This window comes from Camponotus vicinus, unplaced genomic scaffold (assembly GCF_025532165.1).
Source record: "Camponotus vicinus isolate PSW18456_S1 unplaced genomic scaffold, iyCamVici1.0 SCAF_3, whole genome shotgun sequence".
Classification (NCBI taxonomy): domain Eukaryota; kingdom Metazoa; phylum Arthropoda; class Insecta; order Hymenoptera; family Formicidae; genus Camponotus; species Camponotus vicinus.
The window spans coordinates 25,220,095-25,238,668 of record NW_028141967.1 but is presented as its reverse complement, the minus strand read 5'-3'; the positions used below and the strand labels follow the sequence as shown (position 1 = coordinate 25,238,668).

The following is an 18,574-nucleotide window of genomic DNA, read 5'->3' as shown; positions in this document are numbered from 1 at the left end:
TTGCATTTTACAAGACTGACTTAGAGCGAGCTAAATAAATAAATAAATAAATAAATAAAAAATAAATAAATGATGTTGAGAAGAAAAAGAACACACATAAATAAATAAATAAATAATAGCGTGGAAAGAGAGAACATACTAATATTTTTATATAATAAATTATTATTAATTAAATTATTTATATTTTTATTTATATTATTTATATTATCAGAGAGACATATATGTTACCCTCTGAGAACATTCGTGGACATTGGCTTTGTAGTTCATGTTCATGTTTTTAATGTCCACAGAGGGAGTATCGCTTCCAGGGATCACCTAAAAGCGGGCCATGACATCTCTCAGTCTTCTCTCTGATATTTTTATATCCAATAAGATGCTGTGCTTTCTAGGGATTTTAGTCTAGTAACATGCTCATCATACAACACAATGGCCGCATTCAGCAGACTCAATTGCTAAGTAGCAATCGAACATGATTAGTTTCTACTTTCAGGTCCGACCAATCAGCGTCGAATTACATCGGAAAATCTAGTAATGTTGCCCAACTGTTGAGTCTGCTGAATGCGGCCAATTTTTGTTATAACAAATGGTTGCGTTCAGCAGAAAAAGCTGCTTTGCAACTGTTGTAAAATTCGTGAGCCTGATTGGTGTATGCTCTTAATTTTGACTGAATCTAAGAGCATGCACCAATCAGATTCACGAATTTTACAACAGTTGCAAAGCAGCTTTTCCTGCTGAACGCAGCCAATGATCGTATATATCGATGTCAGATGCGGTTCAATTCAATTTATTCGCGCATGTATCTCATTTTTGTATGATCATGTATTTATTGTAATTAATATTCAATTATTCTCATATATTTCATTTCTCGCAGAATAAGCTTGGCTGATACGTCTATGTGTCATCCTACATTTTCCGATTAAGAATATTGATATAAATCTGTATATATATTTTGTTTTAGAATACTTTTGCTACTTTTTTAATTACGGATATTTTTGTAATTACAGATTGAGAAATATACTTTTAGAAAAAGGACGAATATTAATGCATTTATTCTGAAAACATTTGTTTATACGGAAGATAGAGGATGTGATTTATGATACATTAAATATATTGATAAAGAGTACATTCTGTTGAAATATTAACGTCTTTTATTGTACATATGTTTTGCAATATTATTCGTGAATCAATCTAATTATTCCCGATCCATCAGAATATTGGTCGATATTAGCAAAAGAGTTACTGCTGCATAGTTTTGTGGAAATATGTATAAACATCAATAATCAGGCACCATCAATAAATTACCAATACATAATCAGTACTTGTTAATGCTAACAAGATAAGCTATTTATCACAAAGTAAAAAATGGATGAAATATTAAAAAGCTATTATATTATAGTAGTTTCTATATATAAATGACATAAAAACTATTTGTATAACTATATATTGTATACAGACATATTTTTATATACATTAGAAGTCATGGTAATATAATGTTTCCAGCCTCTGCTTATTGTTAGTAATACCACCACACACATCTATCTTCTAGGGTATCTTAAGTTATTAATACTACCATATATCAGGAATGCATAATATTACAACATATTATATTTTCTCCTAATTGTACAATAGAAGGAAAAGTTTTGTAAAAATATGTCTAACATAGGAATTTTAAAATATTAAAATATTGTTATCGTTAACTTGGTCTCACTATCGAAAATCATTAAACATTCCTGATAAAATGTGGGGTCTCTATAAGTTATCACAATGTGCAATTGTTTCTTGATACAACTTTCTTTTTATAAAAAAAGGAAACAAAAGTACTCGTATGAATAATGTTACATGGAAAATTTTATGTACAATTATAAAAAAATAAAAAAGTCTTATAGATGATACAACACGCTTAGAAAATGCATGTTGAACCTTAGAATACTTTATACACTAAGATCTGTCTTTGGAGGCTCTCTTCTTAAGGAATAAATTATTATACATACATACATACATATATATACATACATACATATATATATATATATATATAATTTCTATGATAATCGAAATTTTAATTACATTATGTGTAATTAATTATATTACAAATATTATATTAATCTCTTTTGGTATTGTAATATATATATCACAAAAATAAATATTTAGAATCAATATTACATCTTGCTCAATATTTTAGCATATAAACAGATTTGTCAAATAAACGATCGATATTGTTAAAAGAGAAATATATAATACATATAGGTACATTTTTTTAATTTTTTTAATATATGTATCTTTGTTTTTTTGAAAGGAAGGAATGTGCAATCTGTTTCAAAGAATTGTTACTTGTATCACGTTTTTTATATATATATAATCACAATCGAGCAAGAAATCAGTGACGGTTCTCCCGCACCATATATTTACCTTAAAGATACACAGAAATAAAAAAAGAAAAAAAGGACCGGTCCGACATTAGCGTTCTTTCTTTGTGCTATTTAAATTGCCGTTTATGTTGCGTTGCGTTTTTCGGAAGTAAACCCAAGATCGTAAGGATTGCCAAATGTTCTTCCCTATGTCCGCTAAATTGCAAACTATCAAGGACGGCGATTCGAATTTATTAGGAACAATACCATCAACGGATGATTCAAAAAAGCTAAATAATGGAAACCAGATTCTGGTTCTATTCGAGTCGCGCTGCATCAATGCTTGATTATTCGCTAAAGTATGATAATAAAGGAATAATCGGGAAGTTATATAAAATGCTACGAAAACGTCAATGGAATAATGCTCATGCGCCGCTAGAATGAAGAAAATACCAAACATATTGAGCATCCATGTAAAAGTATGCAAAAAATACAAGTGTCTTGGGGTATCTGTAATAGAAAGAAAATATATCAAAATGTATAAATATTTATAAATTACAGCTTTTTTTTGCCGAGAAGTAATACTGTTACTTACATTCTGTGATGAAAAAATTAAGCATAGTTAATGCTACCGTATGTCCACTAAACATGTAATCTCCACACGTTCTTACACCTTGAATAGACATACCTGCACCCCGCCAAATAACATAAGCCATTGCTATTTTATTATACAACTCGACATATGCAGAACTAAAAAAAATAGAACATAAATATATATTATTTAGAAAAGATATGTTATATATATTACTATTAATAAATGCTTTCTATCTCTCTATCTCTATCGTTCAATCTCACCTTGACCAATCTTCTTGGACTTTACGTGGTTGACATTGTAGATGCGTACCCGGCACCGATAACGAAGTAATGATCATTGTTACGCATCTTAGTAGGAAGACTGTGCCCGACAATGCAAAAAATCGCCGTAGTAAAATGAATCTGTTGCACATTTAATAAATTATTCACTATTAAATTATAGTCTTGTATATTTTTAAATGGATTTATAATTTTCTTTACCTATACTTGTGAAATATAAGCACAACAAGCCATATTGCAAAGAGCAAAGTTCCAGTGACCTCACACATATCGAATGCCCAAGGGATATGAGGTACATTATCTAAGAATATATCTGGCAATGGAGGATACTTCTTCATATCAGGCACTCTGTCGTGGACAATAACCATCACAAAGGCAGTTATCCATGTGACGATAAACAAATATCCCAAACTAATAACTGTCTTCCAAATCTCGGATGGTAAATGAGAAGCATGTCCATCATCTGATACAGAAGCTGAATAAAACTCGTGCTCTATAGATCCTTCATTATTTAAACCAGTACTGGACATCTACAGTAAGATTATTTCAAATGTAGCATTTCATCTATTCTTCTGTCAAAAAAGCATTAATTGGAAGAAATTTCTATTTACTTCATGTTTCTGCGGAGTATAAAAATTTGGCGAAGGAGACAAATCCATATATCCCAAGTCGAATAAAGCAGCAACATTATCTCTTTGCAATTGCTTTATAGTGAGATATAATTTTTTTATAGCACCAATTTTCTTTATACTCAAAATACTTGATTTTAAGTCTTCTTCCTTTAGAGTTAACAATACTTTTCCATCAATTTCGTGAAAATAAAATAAATCTGCATATTCCTCGTAACCATTTCTTATGAGCCATATCTTTACGTCAGTGCATGTCCATTCGATAACGTTTCTCATTGTCAAATCCATATTGTTGAAGCGTATTTATCCTGTATAAAGGAAAAGTTTTAGATAAAGATTTATATCAACACGAACCAATTATCTTATTATAGCAAGCGAATAACTTTCTGCTGTAGCAATCCTTTTCCCAATTACATAGCGTAGCATTTAACATAGTAATGTAGTACTGTTAGAATTTTATGTAGTAATGTTAGAATTTTATAGAAATGTATAGTAAACACAAAATGCCATGTGACAAAGTCAAGCGTTTTATCGCAAAGTGATGCCGGTTCGACTTAGAAAGCTATAGGACAGTGTATACTTAACCTCGTGCTGGGAACATTAAATAGCCTACCTGACGAAAAACTGTGCACCAGAATCGTCGACGATATCTTATCAGAGCATTTTCGTGCGTTTAACGTGCATGCCACCATGCCACCGCAATTATTTTTATCAAGGTAAATCATACGTTGGCAGTATTTACATTAACACGCACAACGAAGCCATCGATCACGATGTAGCGCGAATCGGGATCTACTAATTACTACTGACACTGTACTCCGCGGCCTCATTTAGCGATGCACGATGCAACAATGCAATATTATTTATGTCGCGTTGTTATTGCGCGAGAAATGTTATTAGAGCGCGGCTTGGAACGTTCGATAAGGAAGACTTATTGTTAATTGTGCGTTGCCGCTGTTGTGCTCGTGCTGCTGAGATCAATGCGATAACAACATTCTTAGAATGACGCGATACCAAGCGTATGACAAAGTACACAAAATGATTCACACATTTTCCGCACAAAGATAAAAAAAAATTATTTACGAGAGATTATTTCTCTTGGATCTGCGCGTGTATTATTTTTCCTTCGCTCCATCAAACAAAAATGTTACAGTGGGGTTATATCGCATGACTTATTCATAACTCTGAATTACTTATAAATTATTTATACGATAATTATGAAGCACACGCATATTTAAAGTTTAAGCGAACAAAAAAGAGAGATTATTGAAAAATGAGAAGAATATTGGTATAAATAAAAAATAGATATATATCACAATATTACCCAACTTACTTTTTTTATATAATTATAAAAGTCGTGGAAATTTAATTTTAAGAAAACATTTATTTAAAACAGAGTTGTACAGATTAAAGTATGCGTGTAATTCTTGTGGAACAAAATGTATATATATTGTGCTATAGAAATAGCGGCTTTATATAATTAAATTCAAGAGCAAAAGTAATGTACTTTATGACTCGACCAGATGTATTTTTACGTATTACGAAATATTTTTGATTTCCTTTCCCGCCTTTGCTCTTTCTCGCTCCTAGATTGGACAAATTTTGCACGTTATGAGGATCGTTATTTTCTATTATGAATTTTGTGTGCATGATACGCAATAAGCGTAACGAATAACGTGATGTTAAAAAACCGTATTAAAGAAACCGTTATTTAAAATAGCAGCGTCCTGTTGCTTGCACTGTACTTTTTCATTTCCTTCTCTCGCGCCTTATTTCTTTCCTTTTATGTAATGTTTTATCTTATTTTTTATTATTTTTTTACTTTATATAAAGGAAAATGTATGAAAATTAATGGATCTGTTAATTTCAGCTGATGTGTGCACCTGTCAAACGAGATGAACATATGACATACATCGCAGACAATGATCGGGAAAGAGAAATGAAAAAATAAAAGCAATCGAAACGAATATAAATTTAATCCTACGTGTTGGCATTCGCCTCGAAAAGGCCATTGTCTGTAGGCCTTTTTTTCATCGTGCCTACGACCGTTGGATGACGGTCTATTGTCGTGTAACGTGTAATGTGTAACCCAATTTAATAGCCGTGACTCCGACTCCGACTCTTCGACGGGGTCGACGGTCGACGTCATCAACCGATCACCAACACCAACTTCACAACGTCACGTCAGTCGTCAGTCGTCGCGCGTACGTCAGAGTCGATAGAGTGCGTGCATCGAGCTGCCGAGCTGCCGACTGCCGAGGGGTACTCGAGGTGCTGAGTTGGCAGTCTTGACAAGGCAGTTCCCCCGCTAACTGTTGATTTGCATGTTGTTCGTGCACATTTGCAGCGCGAGCCCGGATAATGTTACGAATGAATGTACTTAAACGGTCTATCATTTAAAATAACGCCGTAGTACTTAATGAGCGATGAGCGGTCAAAAGTTTCAGTATGACGAGAGCGGAGGGACGTTCTTTTACTTTCTGCTTTCGTTCTTGGCGTTACTGCTGGTACCCGGGACCTACTATCTCTGGCCACGTTGCCCGAAACAAGGTTAGAGATCACGACGAGATCCAATTTTCCAGATCGAGTAATTTACGATCAACGTGATGCCGTTCCCCCCCACATAATCGTCGTTCCTCGAACACGATTCTCGGTCGCACAAGTGTGCATCATCTTATGTCTTCCTTCGTCTTTACACATTCCTTCGTCTCGTCTTATCTCGCTTCATCGGAGCAATGTTATGTTCGCCTAATCTGGCAAACAAAAATATTTGATTCGATTACTTGTCGATTTGTATATATGTAATATTAGTATTTATATATTAATTGATAAATTTAGTCATATTATAAACATTATGATTACATGGTTTTGAAATTTCTTTAGAGATGTCTTTGGTGATTTACTTTTATAAGACTATTTTTTGTATCGTATAAAATTTATGTGAAAATTCTTAAATTCTTAAATTTTTATTTAAATTTTGATATTTGTTTGTTCAGTTTTAATTTGTTTTTTTTTAAGTATAAAGTTTTGAAATGATTAAAACTGCTTAAATAGTTTAAAAATGTATTAATTTCAAGATCTCTAATTGTACAATGAAACTTTTATTAAAATTCACCTTAACAAGTTATAAGTTCCGCAACAATAATATGATAATTTTTTACAATATTGATAATAAGAATTGAAAGCGAAATAAGGAAAATACTTTAATAAATATATATAGATTATTTATGTATATAAATATTTAGAAAAGTTATAAATGAAGTATTTAATTTTACATATTTTCTTGAATCTTATTATAATAAAATACTACTTTATAAACTATTATATTCTTATAGTTATATATTAAAAATATTTTTATATTATTCAAACAAATAATCAAAGAATGCTTTTTTGCAATTAGCATTGTTGTTTAAATATAACAAAATAATACATAGTATAACATAATTTTGAATAAAAAATATCATAATAGTATTCAAAGATAAGTTTCTTAATTTTTGTTGCATGTGTATGTATTGTATATGTAATAATTTTTCTAATTTTATTCAGATCCTGATCAGTTAGCCAAAGAATGCCAGTGCGATGGATGCAAAAAGAAAAAAATTATCCTTCAAGCAAATAAACCTTGGAAGGAAACTAAGGCTTTTTTTATGTAAGTTTTTATTGCGAAAAATATCTGTGATTCCCACACATATACATATATACATAAATTGTATGCTTGTTATCTTTTTATCTATTAAAATTATATTATCATTGTAGGAAATTTTTAATCATTCTGGGATGGGCCATCTTGATATTCTTAGCATATAAAGTGTCTCAGTTTGATTATGAAATGGCCAATTTTGATCCATATGAAATACTAAATGTACCAGCTGTGAGTATATAAAATTTATATGTATAGTGATTTGTTGCACATAAAAATAATTAATACTAAGTATTGTAATTATAGGGTTCTTCGCAAAGTGAAATTAGGAAAGCTTATCGTAGGCTTTCATTAATTCTTCATCCCGATAAAGAAACTGGAAATGGAAAAGCTTTTATGAAGTTAACTAAAGGTAAAGAGCATTGAGATTGTAGATATACAGTTATATACATAGAACTGAGAAACACATCACAATTTGTATATTAAATATATTTTACAGTATATTTGATAAATTTATAACACATTTATTGCACACAAATATTACGATATGTAGAATGACCTATGATTGTGTTAGAATATCTGCATTTGAAATTAATCTCTTAACGACTAAAAATTTACCATCATATTTAATTTTTATTACATTGGTATCAAAAAAAGTTGCATTCTATTACTAATAAATACTCTAAATTTGGATACAAATTAACTAAATTTTTTTTTTATTAACAAAAATAGCTTATCAAGCTTTAACGGATGATGAAGCGCGAAAAAATTGGGAAAAATATGGAAATCCAGATGGTCCAGGGGCAATGAGTTTTGGTATAGCTTTACCTTCCTGGATTGTCGAAAAAGAGAATTCTGTGTGGGTCTTGGGATTATATGCATTAGTGTTCATGGTTGCTTTACCAACGATTGTAGGAATGTGGTGGTACAAGAGCATTCGCTACACTGGTGATCAAGTAATTGGCATTTTTATATGCCAAAGTAAATCTTTGTACAGTGACAAAGTATTAGTTTTATATATGTATTTGTATTTCTAGGTTCTTATGACAACAACTGAGCTATATTATGTTTTCTTTGTGAAAACACCATCTATGTCGTTGAAGAGAGTGATCATGATACTTGCTGCTTCTTTTGAATTTTTTAAGAAACGCAATGCAGAAATTGTTGAAAGACATACTGATATTGAAGAAGTTCCTGCGGTAAATTTTTAATTGTATTTGGTATCTCGACATTTTATTTATTTATTTATTTTTTTAAATAAATATATAACACAAATTTACTGTATAGACTACACACACACACTTTATAAATATATATATATATATATATATATATATATATATATATGTTTTTTTTATGTACATATTTCAGCTTATCAAGCAGTTGCCCAATTTGGGAGAGAAAAACAGAGAAGTACCACTATGCCATTTGTATTCAATTAAAGCTAGAGCCTTACTGCACGCACATTTATCACGTATACCGCTCAATCCTGAGACACTAGATAAAGACAGACAGTATATTGTAAGAAAATGTCCATATTTGATTCAAGAAATGGTTGCCTGTGTCCATCAAGTAATACTTTTAGCTTATGCTGGAAGAGGTAAATATTTATTTTCTTTCAAATTATAACATATGTGATTTTATAATATGTATGTAGAATAGATAACTAATGAAAATTTTTTTATAGTACCACGGGTGCCAACTATAACAACTATAGAGAATTGTATGAAATTGTGTCCAATGATTGTCCAAGGATTCTGGGAATTTAAAAACCCTCTCCTTCAATTACCACATATAACTGAGGAAAATTTAAAATACTTCCATGCAAAGAAGGTATTGATAAAAAAAAAGTTCTATTTATATTGATAATGTTTTTATCAATGAAAATCACGCACATTGATAATATTTAGAAATAAATATGACCTTTCTCTAGCGTCAAATCAAAAGTCTTCAACAATTTGCACAATTGAAAGGAGAAGAACGAAGACTGATACTTAGAAATTTGTCAGACAGTCAATATGAAGATGTTATAAAAGTTCTCGGAAATATGCCGTACATAGATTTCAAAGTACGATCTGAAGGTAATTTAATCATTTTCTTTGTTACTTGCTTTTTAAAAACATATTAAGTACATTTATATTGACTATAACAGTATGATGATTTATATTGCATCTTTAACTTATTATTCTCATATTATACTGTGTACATTTCAGTAATCGATGATGAGAATCCTACAGTTTACACTGCTGGTGCTATCGTAACTGTAACGGTATCATTAACGCGAAAAAATATGAGACATCTTTTTGGAGATGATTCCATCAATGAACAAACAATGATTGATGATAATAAAACTGGCGGTGAAGCAATTGATGAGGCCTCAGAAGAGCAAAACCACTCGACAAAAGCTGCAAAACCGGCATGGCTTAAACAAAAGAAAGGTCAAAAGAAGTCACATAAAAAAGGAACCAACAAGAAACCTGCTCCTGTTAAAAATATGCAGGCGCAGTCCCAGACTGTGGCCAATAATATTCAACATAGTAATACTCCTAATTCAAGAAAAAAGGATGATAAGATGGAGAAAGAATCTTCCAAGGAAAAGCTGTCCGACGTTAGTGACAGTGAAGCCGAGAGCGAGAGAAGTGACGACGAAGATAGTCATGACAAGAAGGACGTGTCTTTTGAGGACGACGATACGGAATGGGAAAAGTAAAAAGAAATTTTTATTTTTTTACATTATATATAAAAATAATACATTATATTTTAATATATTACACTTTATATGTATTTCGTTTGAAATACATACAAACATTATAAACGCATTCTCTTGTTTTTTAAATAGATTTCAACAAAGAATCTCCAAGAGGGAAAGAGTATTAGAGGGTAGGAGTAATCTATCGCATGAAGTGCATTGCCCGCTTTTTCCCGATGTTAAGCAAGAATATTGGTGGGTCTATATCTGTGATCGCAAAAGTCAAACGTTGTTAACAATCCCTATACACGTCACGTCCTTAGCACACTTCGAAGAAGTGCAATTAAGATTCACGGCACCACGTTGGCCAGGCTTGTATACATTTACCGTGTGTTTACGTAGCGATTCGTATCTGGGTTTTGATCAAGCTCAAGATATCAAAGTAAGTAATTTAAAAACAAAGCAACGTATGTATGCGCGCTCGCGTAAAAAGTCTCGTTTTTTTTTTCACAATTATACATTTGTAACAATGTACTGATATGTATCGTCTTTTAGTTGGACGTAAAGGAAGCACCAGAAGTACCGACCGAGCATCCACAATGGGATATCTCGGACGAAGAAACTGCAGAGGATGTAGATGCAGCTGATGAACATTCCGAGTTCACGACTGACGAGGACATTAGTGACAATGAATAATATCTATTTCTCAAACATGTGATTGGAATAGATATTCTAAAAGTCCGTATTTTCCTCTTTTTTTACATTCTCGAATTTAATGTACAATGGACTTTTATACACAGAATTGCATAATCGTTGATGTATGTGGACAATCTAGGAAAAAATAGTCTGGTGTGTAAAATTTGTCAGTGTGGAGAAAGTAATAGCGAATAAAGAACATAATATTTATTTTAACATCGTTGTTTAATCCTCAATTTATGTGTGGATGTGTACAATCCTCAATTGGTATGTATATAAATTTTTTAATAAAATATATCTTATTGTATACATGGAACATCTATTTATATTAAAATGCATTTCTCATTAGAATTAAAATATTTTTCCTCCTTCCCACAATCCAGCAACGACAAATAAGAGTAACAGGTATTTAAAATATCGGGATTAAGGGAAAGCGTAGTAAAAAGTATTCATGCACTATATATACACACACACATATACAAAGAATCACTCAACCATTACACTTTTTATTATAGAAGTGGCAAACTTAAGCATTTGCTGATTCATTACAAGAACAGTCTAACGGAATATCTGGATAGATATATTAAGAACAATGAGCATATTTTGTACAACACAAGTAAGTATATTATATATTTTGAAAATATATATATCATTGATTCTATTAAATATTACATGTCTGCATTTCAGATATTTAAAATCTATTTTATCCTCTATTTTTTTCTTAATATCATGATCATGATTATCACATCTGAGAAGGGTAAGTTATTATAAAAGAAGAGAATAATTTGAGATAAAATGTGAGTTTATGAAATTATTTGAAACATATATAAACATTGTTTACATACCCAGATAGCACAAAAAGGCCAAAAGATGTCTTAAAGACGTCTAAAAGACTTTAAGACGTCTTTAAGTCGTCTTTTAGATGTCTTTTGGACATGTGTGCTGTCTGGGTATTGTATTCACAACATTGTACATTAAACTAAAAATATACATATACATAAAATTTATCATAAATTATATTACTTTTCACAGCCACTATTTTTAGTTTGATTTTTTAATACATATTCTTTGTAATTAAAATATCTATATTTCTTACATATCTATACAATATAATGGATAGAATGTTTGTGCGTAAAAGTTTTCTTATATATACAGGGTGTCCCAGGTATCTTCCGTCCAAAAAAAAAGGCAGATTCTCTGGCCAATTTAAAAACGATTTTTCCTCAGCGAAAATGTCGCGGCACTAATAGTTTTCGAGTTATAAACGATTGAAAATAAAGGATTTTTCGCAAACTAAGGCTTATGGGAATAAAACATTAATAAAGTCACATTCTTTAGTTAATTTTAGGTAGAGTTTACTTTAATAGAATTTTAATTTAAGGCTTAGTTAGAAAGATACATGATGACAAAAATTGGGAATATGCAAAAAATAATGATCTCCCTCGACATTTTCACTGAGGAAAAATCGTTTTTAAATTGGCCAGAGAATCTGCCTTTAAAATATCAAGCGGTAGTTGCGGGACACCCTGTGTATATATATATATATATATATATATATATATAAGACTTTTTTAAAAAGTTAATAAAAAAGAAGATTTATAGGCCTTAAAAAAAAACTGAAAAAAGAAACATAAGTATTCTTCAACAAATATATTTTTTAACAGATCAGAACGATAGATATCAAATAATAAAATCGGAACAATTGTTGAATAAGCCAGTTTACACGTTTGTTAAAACTGATAAATATGCCAACATCAAGTGGGGTGTGCGACATTATGTTCCACGCGCATTAAGACGAATGGATTTCCATGATTAAATATATTAAAATATAGAAATTAAAATGTGAGTTTTACAATTATAATATATATAAGATATACTATGTAGAATATACATATATGCGTGTTTTTATATTTTTATATTTTTAATCATAGATCCAAATTAATTATTTTGGCACATTTTTTCTGCATTTCAGCCATCAATTTATCTAACCTAAAGAATTGGAACCTAAGATAAATTTGTCCTAAAAATTGAATGACATAACTGGAGGAGACTTACCTGCAACGTATGACCAAGTTATCATATATCACATTGTCTTCTGATTGGATAACCTTATCTAATTCAGTGGACGCAATATTTAAAGATTGATTGCCCTGCTGCTGGCATGTCGGAGGCACGTCCAATTGTGCGATTAACTGATATTCTCTCCAATATAATTTCGTCATGACAGTAACAGAATTGAATATTTTTTCCAGCTTCAGCAATCCATCATTTAATTTATCTATTTGCCTATTGAAAACGCATATGCATTTATTATGCAAATAAGAAATTAGATTAGAGACTACTTTAATTTTTATCATGCATAAAATCCATCACAAAGCAAAATTTTTAATACCTTATAATATCAATTATGTTTTTATCTTGAAGTTGCGCATTGCGTGTAGTCAAGAATGCAAATACTAATTTTACCATGTTCAGTGGCTTTGCTGTCCTATGAGGACTTTCTTTTTTAAATTCCAAATATATATCACACATTTTATCATAACTATATAAAGAAAATTAAGTTAAAAAATATCAAAATATATGTGACAAAATATCTTATGATATTCATTACTTACATTTCTGATAAATCTCTCACACAATCGATACTTTGAGCTTTATTTCTCAATTTATCGTTATCTTTCTTCAGAGACATAAATTGCATTCTTATTTGATCGGCTGCACTAACCAATTTATCAACTTTATCAAAATAGATCTGTGTTTTGCTTCTATCAATTGCGTCCTCACCCATTGTATTCACATACTTCATACGGATTGTACGTACTTGGTCTATAAGGACTTTTGTATTTTCCAATGTCATTTCCATGTTTGTATTAAATACATCGATTTTTTGATGCAATAAATCTCTGGAATATGATAAACGTTACATTGTATAATAATATATATCTTTACAATTTATTAATTGTAAAAATGTATCTATAAATGACAATTTTGTATAAAAGACTTACATATTTATACTAAGAGCAAAAATGTATAATTGAAATAAATTAACTTCTTTAGTCACAAAGTATATCGCATGGCGATAATAATCTTTCACTACTTCATAATTTAATTCATTTTTTGATTGTATTATCATTTTTTCCACTGCTTTAGGAATATTTGGTTTAGGTATATCTTCTATTAAACAACATCCGTCTCTGAAGAGAAAGAAAATATGATCCTACAGCAAAATTGTAATAGAAATAATGAAAAATTGTATTAAAAATAATGTTTTATCTTTCATATATCATTATATATAAATACAAATATACATACATTAGTTTGTGAAATGATTGATGCAGTACTTTCAGTGAGCATCATGCCATTGTAATTTGTAAGCATTTGATGTTTAACTTCGATATTAGTATCCTTTTCTATTAATAACTGAAGATCTCTGATAGTAGTAGCATTATCAATTTCATATATATTAATCTTATAAGAAGGCACACAGAAAATATATATTATCTATATACAAAAAATACAGATTAAGAGAGAAGAAAAAAACAAGAATAAAAGGTGTTTAATTTCTGCAAATACATACCTTGTTTAATAATGCATGTTGCAACATTGTGAATACCACTAAATGAGATGTACCAGACTCGTCGATTATTCTACCTCTTTTATGTGGATTCCACTGTAAAACTAGCCTGAACCATTGAACCATTTTGCTTTGGAGACAACTGGAGGAAAAAAATATGATATTATAATGTAGCTATACTTATATGAAAGAAATTGTATCAAACAAAAGATATATATAAACATATTATTTTTGTTTTATATAAAATAAAGTAACAATATATATATCACATTTGTTAGATATTTTAGATTGTTAAATTAAAAAGAATATACACAACATATGAAATGGAATATATACTTTGATAAATGAGTTGGATTTTGAATATCTTTCCCAAAAAAGACTTTTCCTTCTACTTCACAGGCATAAATATCATCATAGCTCTTATTCTGAATATGTTTCATCCTGCAAAATTATATTAAATTTATAATTTAATATATACTATTTTTTCTAAGCATTACACATTACATTTCCAGCTTTTTACCATTCCATGGTATGTTGCATTGTTGGTAGAAATGGTCTTGTTCCAGTTATAAGTTCGTAAAACAATATTCCTAAACTCCAATAATCAACAGAGCAACTGTATCTCTCTTTCCAGAGAAGTTCTGGAGCAACATAATTTAGTGTACCAACTAAAGAGGCAGATGTACTCATTTCTCCAAGTTCCTTAGCATATCCAAGATCTATCAATTTGTACGAAAGCTGTAATATATTTTATATAAAATCATATCACTTATTAATAATTTCAATAAAGATGTGACTCATTATCTTACCACATTCTTTTCTTCTTGTAATACTATGTTTTCTGGTTTTAAGTCTCGATGAGTTATATTATGTGAATGCAAATATTCCACAGCTGATAAAACTTCAGTCATTATCTTGATTGCTTCTATTTCAACAACTCCACAACAATTTTTTGGTTCATTTAAAATCTGTAAGAGAGGACATATATAATTATTTTATTAGTGATAAAAGATCAAAAATATAATTTATACAGGCAAATAATTTACAAATAAAATACAACTTTTCTTAAATCTCCTTTTTTGCAATATTCCATACACAGAACTGGCAGATTTTCTTCTACATTTGGAAGCTTGAATGGGATACACTCTGTTTTCACAATGTTTGAATGCCTCAAACGTTTCATTATATCAACTTCGTTAGACCATCTTTTTTGTTGCACTGGAGTCAATTGTGAGTAATTCCACTTGCATTTTTTTATAGCTAAAATCATAATTATATATTAATATCATCATTTTACATTAATATCAATTAAAATCACAATTTTATATCAATATCAATTTTCTCTTTAGAGAATTTTTTGCAAAACAAGATATAAATAATTTGTAATGTGTATATAATTATATTGTGGTTTACCAAGTTTTTTGCCACTCTGGACATGTGCCCAAAGTTCAACAATTCCAAAGCCTCCAGTTCCCAGAATACAACTTAATTTCCAATTATCACTCGATACAATAGTAGATGTCATTTCGAGTTTCTGAAAGATAAATATGTATTTTTCACAACTCGTATATATATATCAAATCAAACTTTGGACAACTTTTAGTAGACGCGATTTCATACCGATAAATAAAATGGCATTATTCCTTCTTCTTCTTCATGAAAAACACTATATAAATTAAAAGTAAATTTTGATAAATCTAGTCAACAGTCAACAATATTTCTCTTTTCTTTTTCTTACCAAAAAAGCGCAATTTTAATAAATTTATTTCGTTACTTAAATTTTCTCCAATATAAAATTTATGTCAATTTACATATTATGTTTTAATATATAATGTGTTAATTTGCATTAGGCATTTTATAATAGGCTGATATCTTTCATTCGTACATCAAATGAGTTTGATTAAATTATTATTTGTCATGCAACACAAAAGCAATTATTACCCCGTGTATGTACATACATTTTCTCGTGTGCTTATGGCGTATGTAGTACACATAATGGCCGCATTCAGCGGACTCAACCGCTAAGTAGCAATCGAACATGATTGGTTTCTACTTTCAGGTCCGACCAATCAGCGTCGAATTACATCGGAATATCTAGTAATGTTGCCCAACTTTTGAGTCTGCTGAATGCGGCCATTGGCTGCAATCAAAAAGACGCTGAGGATGTTTTGAAGCGTTTGATTGACCAATCAGTATAAAAGGAGAAAAGATTTCTTTACCTGATTGGTCAATCAAAACGCTTCAAAGCATTCTCAGCGTCTCCTTGATTGCAGCCATTGAAAATTATGGCGTCTTCGAATAGTCGGGTTTGACCCGACCCGGGGTAGTTTACTAGACGTCATTGACCAATCACAGCCATTCTACTAAAGAATGTATGGTTACATTCTTCAGAAGAATGCCTGTGATTCGTCAATGATGTCTAGTAAACTACCCCGGGTTGGGTCAAATCCGACCATTCGAAAACGCCATTAAAGAGAACGCGATGAAGCGTCTTACCGGTCCAACCGTCTAGGAATGGCATCTCAACCATGGCTGAAATCTTCAGAAACGGTAGAGTGCGAAGAAGCGAGTGTTTGATAGCTTTCATGGTAAATGTGCGGCATTAAAAAGGAGAAAATCACCTAAAATAGCATTGTTTCCTTATAGTTTTGCACTTTATAATTTTCCAAAGGAAAAGTGAAAACTGCTACATTGCTTTCAACTATATTGCGATAAATTTATATATTTACATATTTTGATTTTTTAAATTTCACATGTTTTTCAATAATAAAATTATTATTAGGCTTATGTTTTTTAAACATAAATGAGAAGAAAAGAGGACAAATTTTTGTCTACAGCAAATATGTGTATATATCTGATATATTCTAAACTATGAATTCTAATCCACTTTCTCTAAATTGTATTGACCATAATGAATGGCAGTTGTTTTTATTCTATTGAAATATGTTGTTATTTTACCAATAAATAAGTAAATCTTTTATAATAATTTAATTGTTTTATAATATAAGTCATCATTCAGAAAATTATCGCAATTTGTGATTATATATTTGATTGTTATTTTATTAATTTATATTCCCTTTCAAATAATAAACTTTATATAATAATAAAATTTATATAAAAATATGGTGATATATGTAATATGATCCAATGAATTATAATTGACAAAATAATTTCCTGTGAAAGAATAAAAGTAAAAAATATAGAATAATTTTTTTTTATAGCTTGCATAAAAAATCAGTTTTATGCTAAGTGTATTATAATTTTCTGGACTGTAGTAATATTTAATATATAATTTTTGCTATATAAATATATATTTCTGATATAAAATCTATTTCCACAGATAGTAGGATCGGCTGAGTTATGTCACAGGATATCGGAAGGCTTACATCAAAATGCAAGAGAGAGGAGATGGCATATATCTGTGCATCAATGTGAATCCATTGCTGATGTTGTAAAAGCAAAAATTGATGTCTCTGTAGATTTTATTATTTTTGCATCCGACTTGAAAGTTGCCCATGCCTTATCAGAAGTAAGTCTTCTTTTGTATTTTCAAATATGTATAAGCACACATTTTTAGTGTATTCTTTTATGTTATAATTTTTTTGTTAATTATTAATTATTATTAATCAATTATTATTAATTACTTTATTAATACTTAATTACTTTATTAATTATTGTCAATTTTCAAGATAGAAGCTAATATAGCCATAATAGATGAACACTACATAATATCTGGTGCAACTTGTTTAGTAAATTGTAATGGAATCCGTAATGTTATGGGATTGATTCATAAATCAAAAGCACTTTGTCACAAATACAATATTCGTTTTCTCTCTGCCAATGTTTTCGTAAGAATTTTTATGTATATTATCAAAACTTTTCATCACAATCATTTCGCTCAAGCATTTATATTTAAAATTCTATCTTTTATTTTAGGATATGCAAGCCTGTATCTGTTTAGGGAGCAGACTTTTAAATATAATGGAAGGAATAATGGGATTAAATAGTGGTATACCAATTATTAGTACAGTGGCGCAATATACTTAAGATATACTTGCAGAGCTAAGTATTGTATAGGATGATTTGTACCAGTGATTTGCACTGCATTTTAGTCAAAGACTAAAT

The 18,574-nt window shown here is 30.0% G+C and overlaps 4 protein-coding genes and 1 long non-coding RNA gene across 12 annotated transcripts; 3 read left to right on the top strand and 2 right to left on the bottom strand.

Annotated features, from left to right (window-relative positions):
* Positions 1–1,425: 1,425 nt before the first annotated feature.
* On the bottom strand, positions 1,426–5,031 carry Smsr (Sphingomyelin synthase related). Of its 2 annotated transcripts, none has more exons than XM_083092832.1 (6): positions 4,934–5,031; positions 3,833–4,158; positions 3,423–3,751; positions 3,204–3,344; positions 2,944–3,098; positions 1,426–2,858 (listed from the first exon to the last, which is right to left on the bottom strand). In XM_083092832.1, the coding sequence occupies exons 2-6, from the start codon at positions 4,136–4,138 to the stop codon at positions 2,458–2,460; spliced, it is 1,332 nt and encodes a 443-aa protein (XP_082948958.1). In that variant the 5' UTR covers positions 4,139–4,158; positions 4,934–5,031; the 3' UTR covers positions 1,426–2,457. The 2 variants fall into 2 exon arrangements, with proteins under 2 accessions (XP_082948958.1, XP_082948957.1); XM_083092831.1 differs by lacking the exon at positions 4,934–5,031 and adding an exon at positions 4,464–4,603.
* Ikkbeta (inhibitor of nuclear factor kappa B kinase subunit beta) lies at positions 4,735–16,458 on the bottom strand. 5 transcript variants are annotated; one of them, XR_014437570.1, is made up of 14 exons: positions 16,408–16,458; positions 15,863–15,983; positions 15,510–15,709; positions 15,259–15,417; positions 14,970–15,187; positions 14,786–14,890; positions 14,453–14,591; positions 14,188–14,376; positions 13,881–14,092; positions 13,491–13,778; positions 13,268–13,417; positions 12,931–13,161; positions 5,835–6,603; positions 4,735–4,818 (listed from the first exon to the last, which is right to left on the bottom strand). XR_014437570.1 is itself a non-coding variant. In XM_083092828.1 (14 exons), exons 2-14 carry the CDS (start codon positions 16,085–16,087, stop codon positions 12,801–12,803), a joined length of 2,094 nt encoding a protein of 697 aa, XP_082948954.1. In that variant the 5' UTR covers positions 16,088–16,115; positions 16,408–16,425; the 3' UTR covers positions 12,511–12,800. The 5 variants fall into 5 exon arrangements, 4 of the variants coding, with proteins under 4 accessions (XP_082948954.1, XP_082948953.1, XP_082948955.1 ...); XM_083092828.1 differs by lacking the exons at positions 4,735–4,818; positions 5,835–6,603 and adding exons at positions 12,511–12,864; positions 16,070–16,115 and having other exon boundaries at positions 16,408–16,425; XM_083092827.1 differs by lacking the exons at positions 4,735–4,818; positions 5,835–6,603; positions 16,408–16,458 and adding exons at positions 12,511–12,864; positions 16,070–16,115; positions 16,188–16,400.
* Sec63 (translocation protein Sec63) lies at positions 5,892–11,091 on the top strand. The gene is made up of 13 exons (XM_083092825.1): positions 5,892–6,400; positions 7,397–7,499; positions 7,607–7,721; positions 7,797–7,902; positions 8,223–8,446; positions 8,528–8,689; positions 8,862–9,090; positions 9,178–9,323; positions 9,424–9,571; positions 9,704–10,196; positions 10,330–10,621; positions 10,735–10,917; positions 10,980–11,091. The coding sequence occupies exons 1-12, from the start codon at positions 6,277–6,279 to the stop codon at positions 10,873–10,875; spliced, it is 2,283 nt and encodes a 760-aa protein (XP_082948951.1). The 5' UTR covers positions 5,892–6,276; the 3' UTR covers positions 10,876–10,917; positions 10,980–11,091.
* Positions 11,019–14,182, top strand: LOC145967836 (uncharacterized). 2 transcript variants are annotated; one of them, XR_014437572.1, is made up of 5 exons: positions 11,019–11,142; positions 11,391–11,491; positions 11,563–11,632; positions 12,540–12,717; positions 12,848–14,182. It is a non-coding gene; the product is annotated as an uncharacterized LOC145967836 (long non-coding RNA). The 2 variants fall into 2 exon arrangements; XR_014437571.1 differs by lacking the exon at positions 11,019–11,142 and adding an exon at positions 11,212–11,280.
* Positions 16,459–16,948: 490 nt separating the features above from the next.
* On the top strand, positions 16,949–18,523 carry LOC145969332 (uncharacterized). Of its 2 annotated transcripts, none has more exons than XM_083095362.1 (4): positions 16,949–16,999; positions 17,790–17,978; positions 18,139–18,297; positions 18,386–18,523. In XM_083095362.1, the coding sequence occupies exons 1-4, from the start codon at positions 16,964–16,966 to the stop codon at positions 18,494–18,496; spliced, it is 495 nt and encodes a 164-aa protein (XP_082951488.1). In that variant the 5' UTR covers positions 16,949–16,963; the 3' UTR covers positions 18,497–18,523. The 2 variants fall into 2 exon arrangements, with proteins under 2 accessions (XP_082951488.1, XP_082951486.1); XM_083095360.1 differs by having other exon boundaries at positions 16,954–17,037.
* Positions 18,524–18,574: the final 51 nt, after the last annotated feature.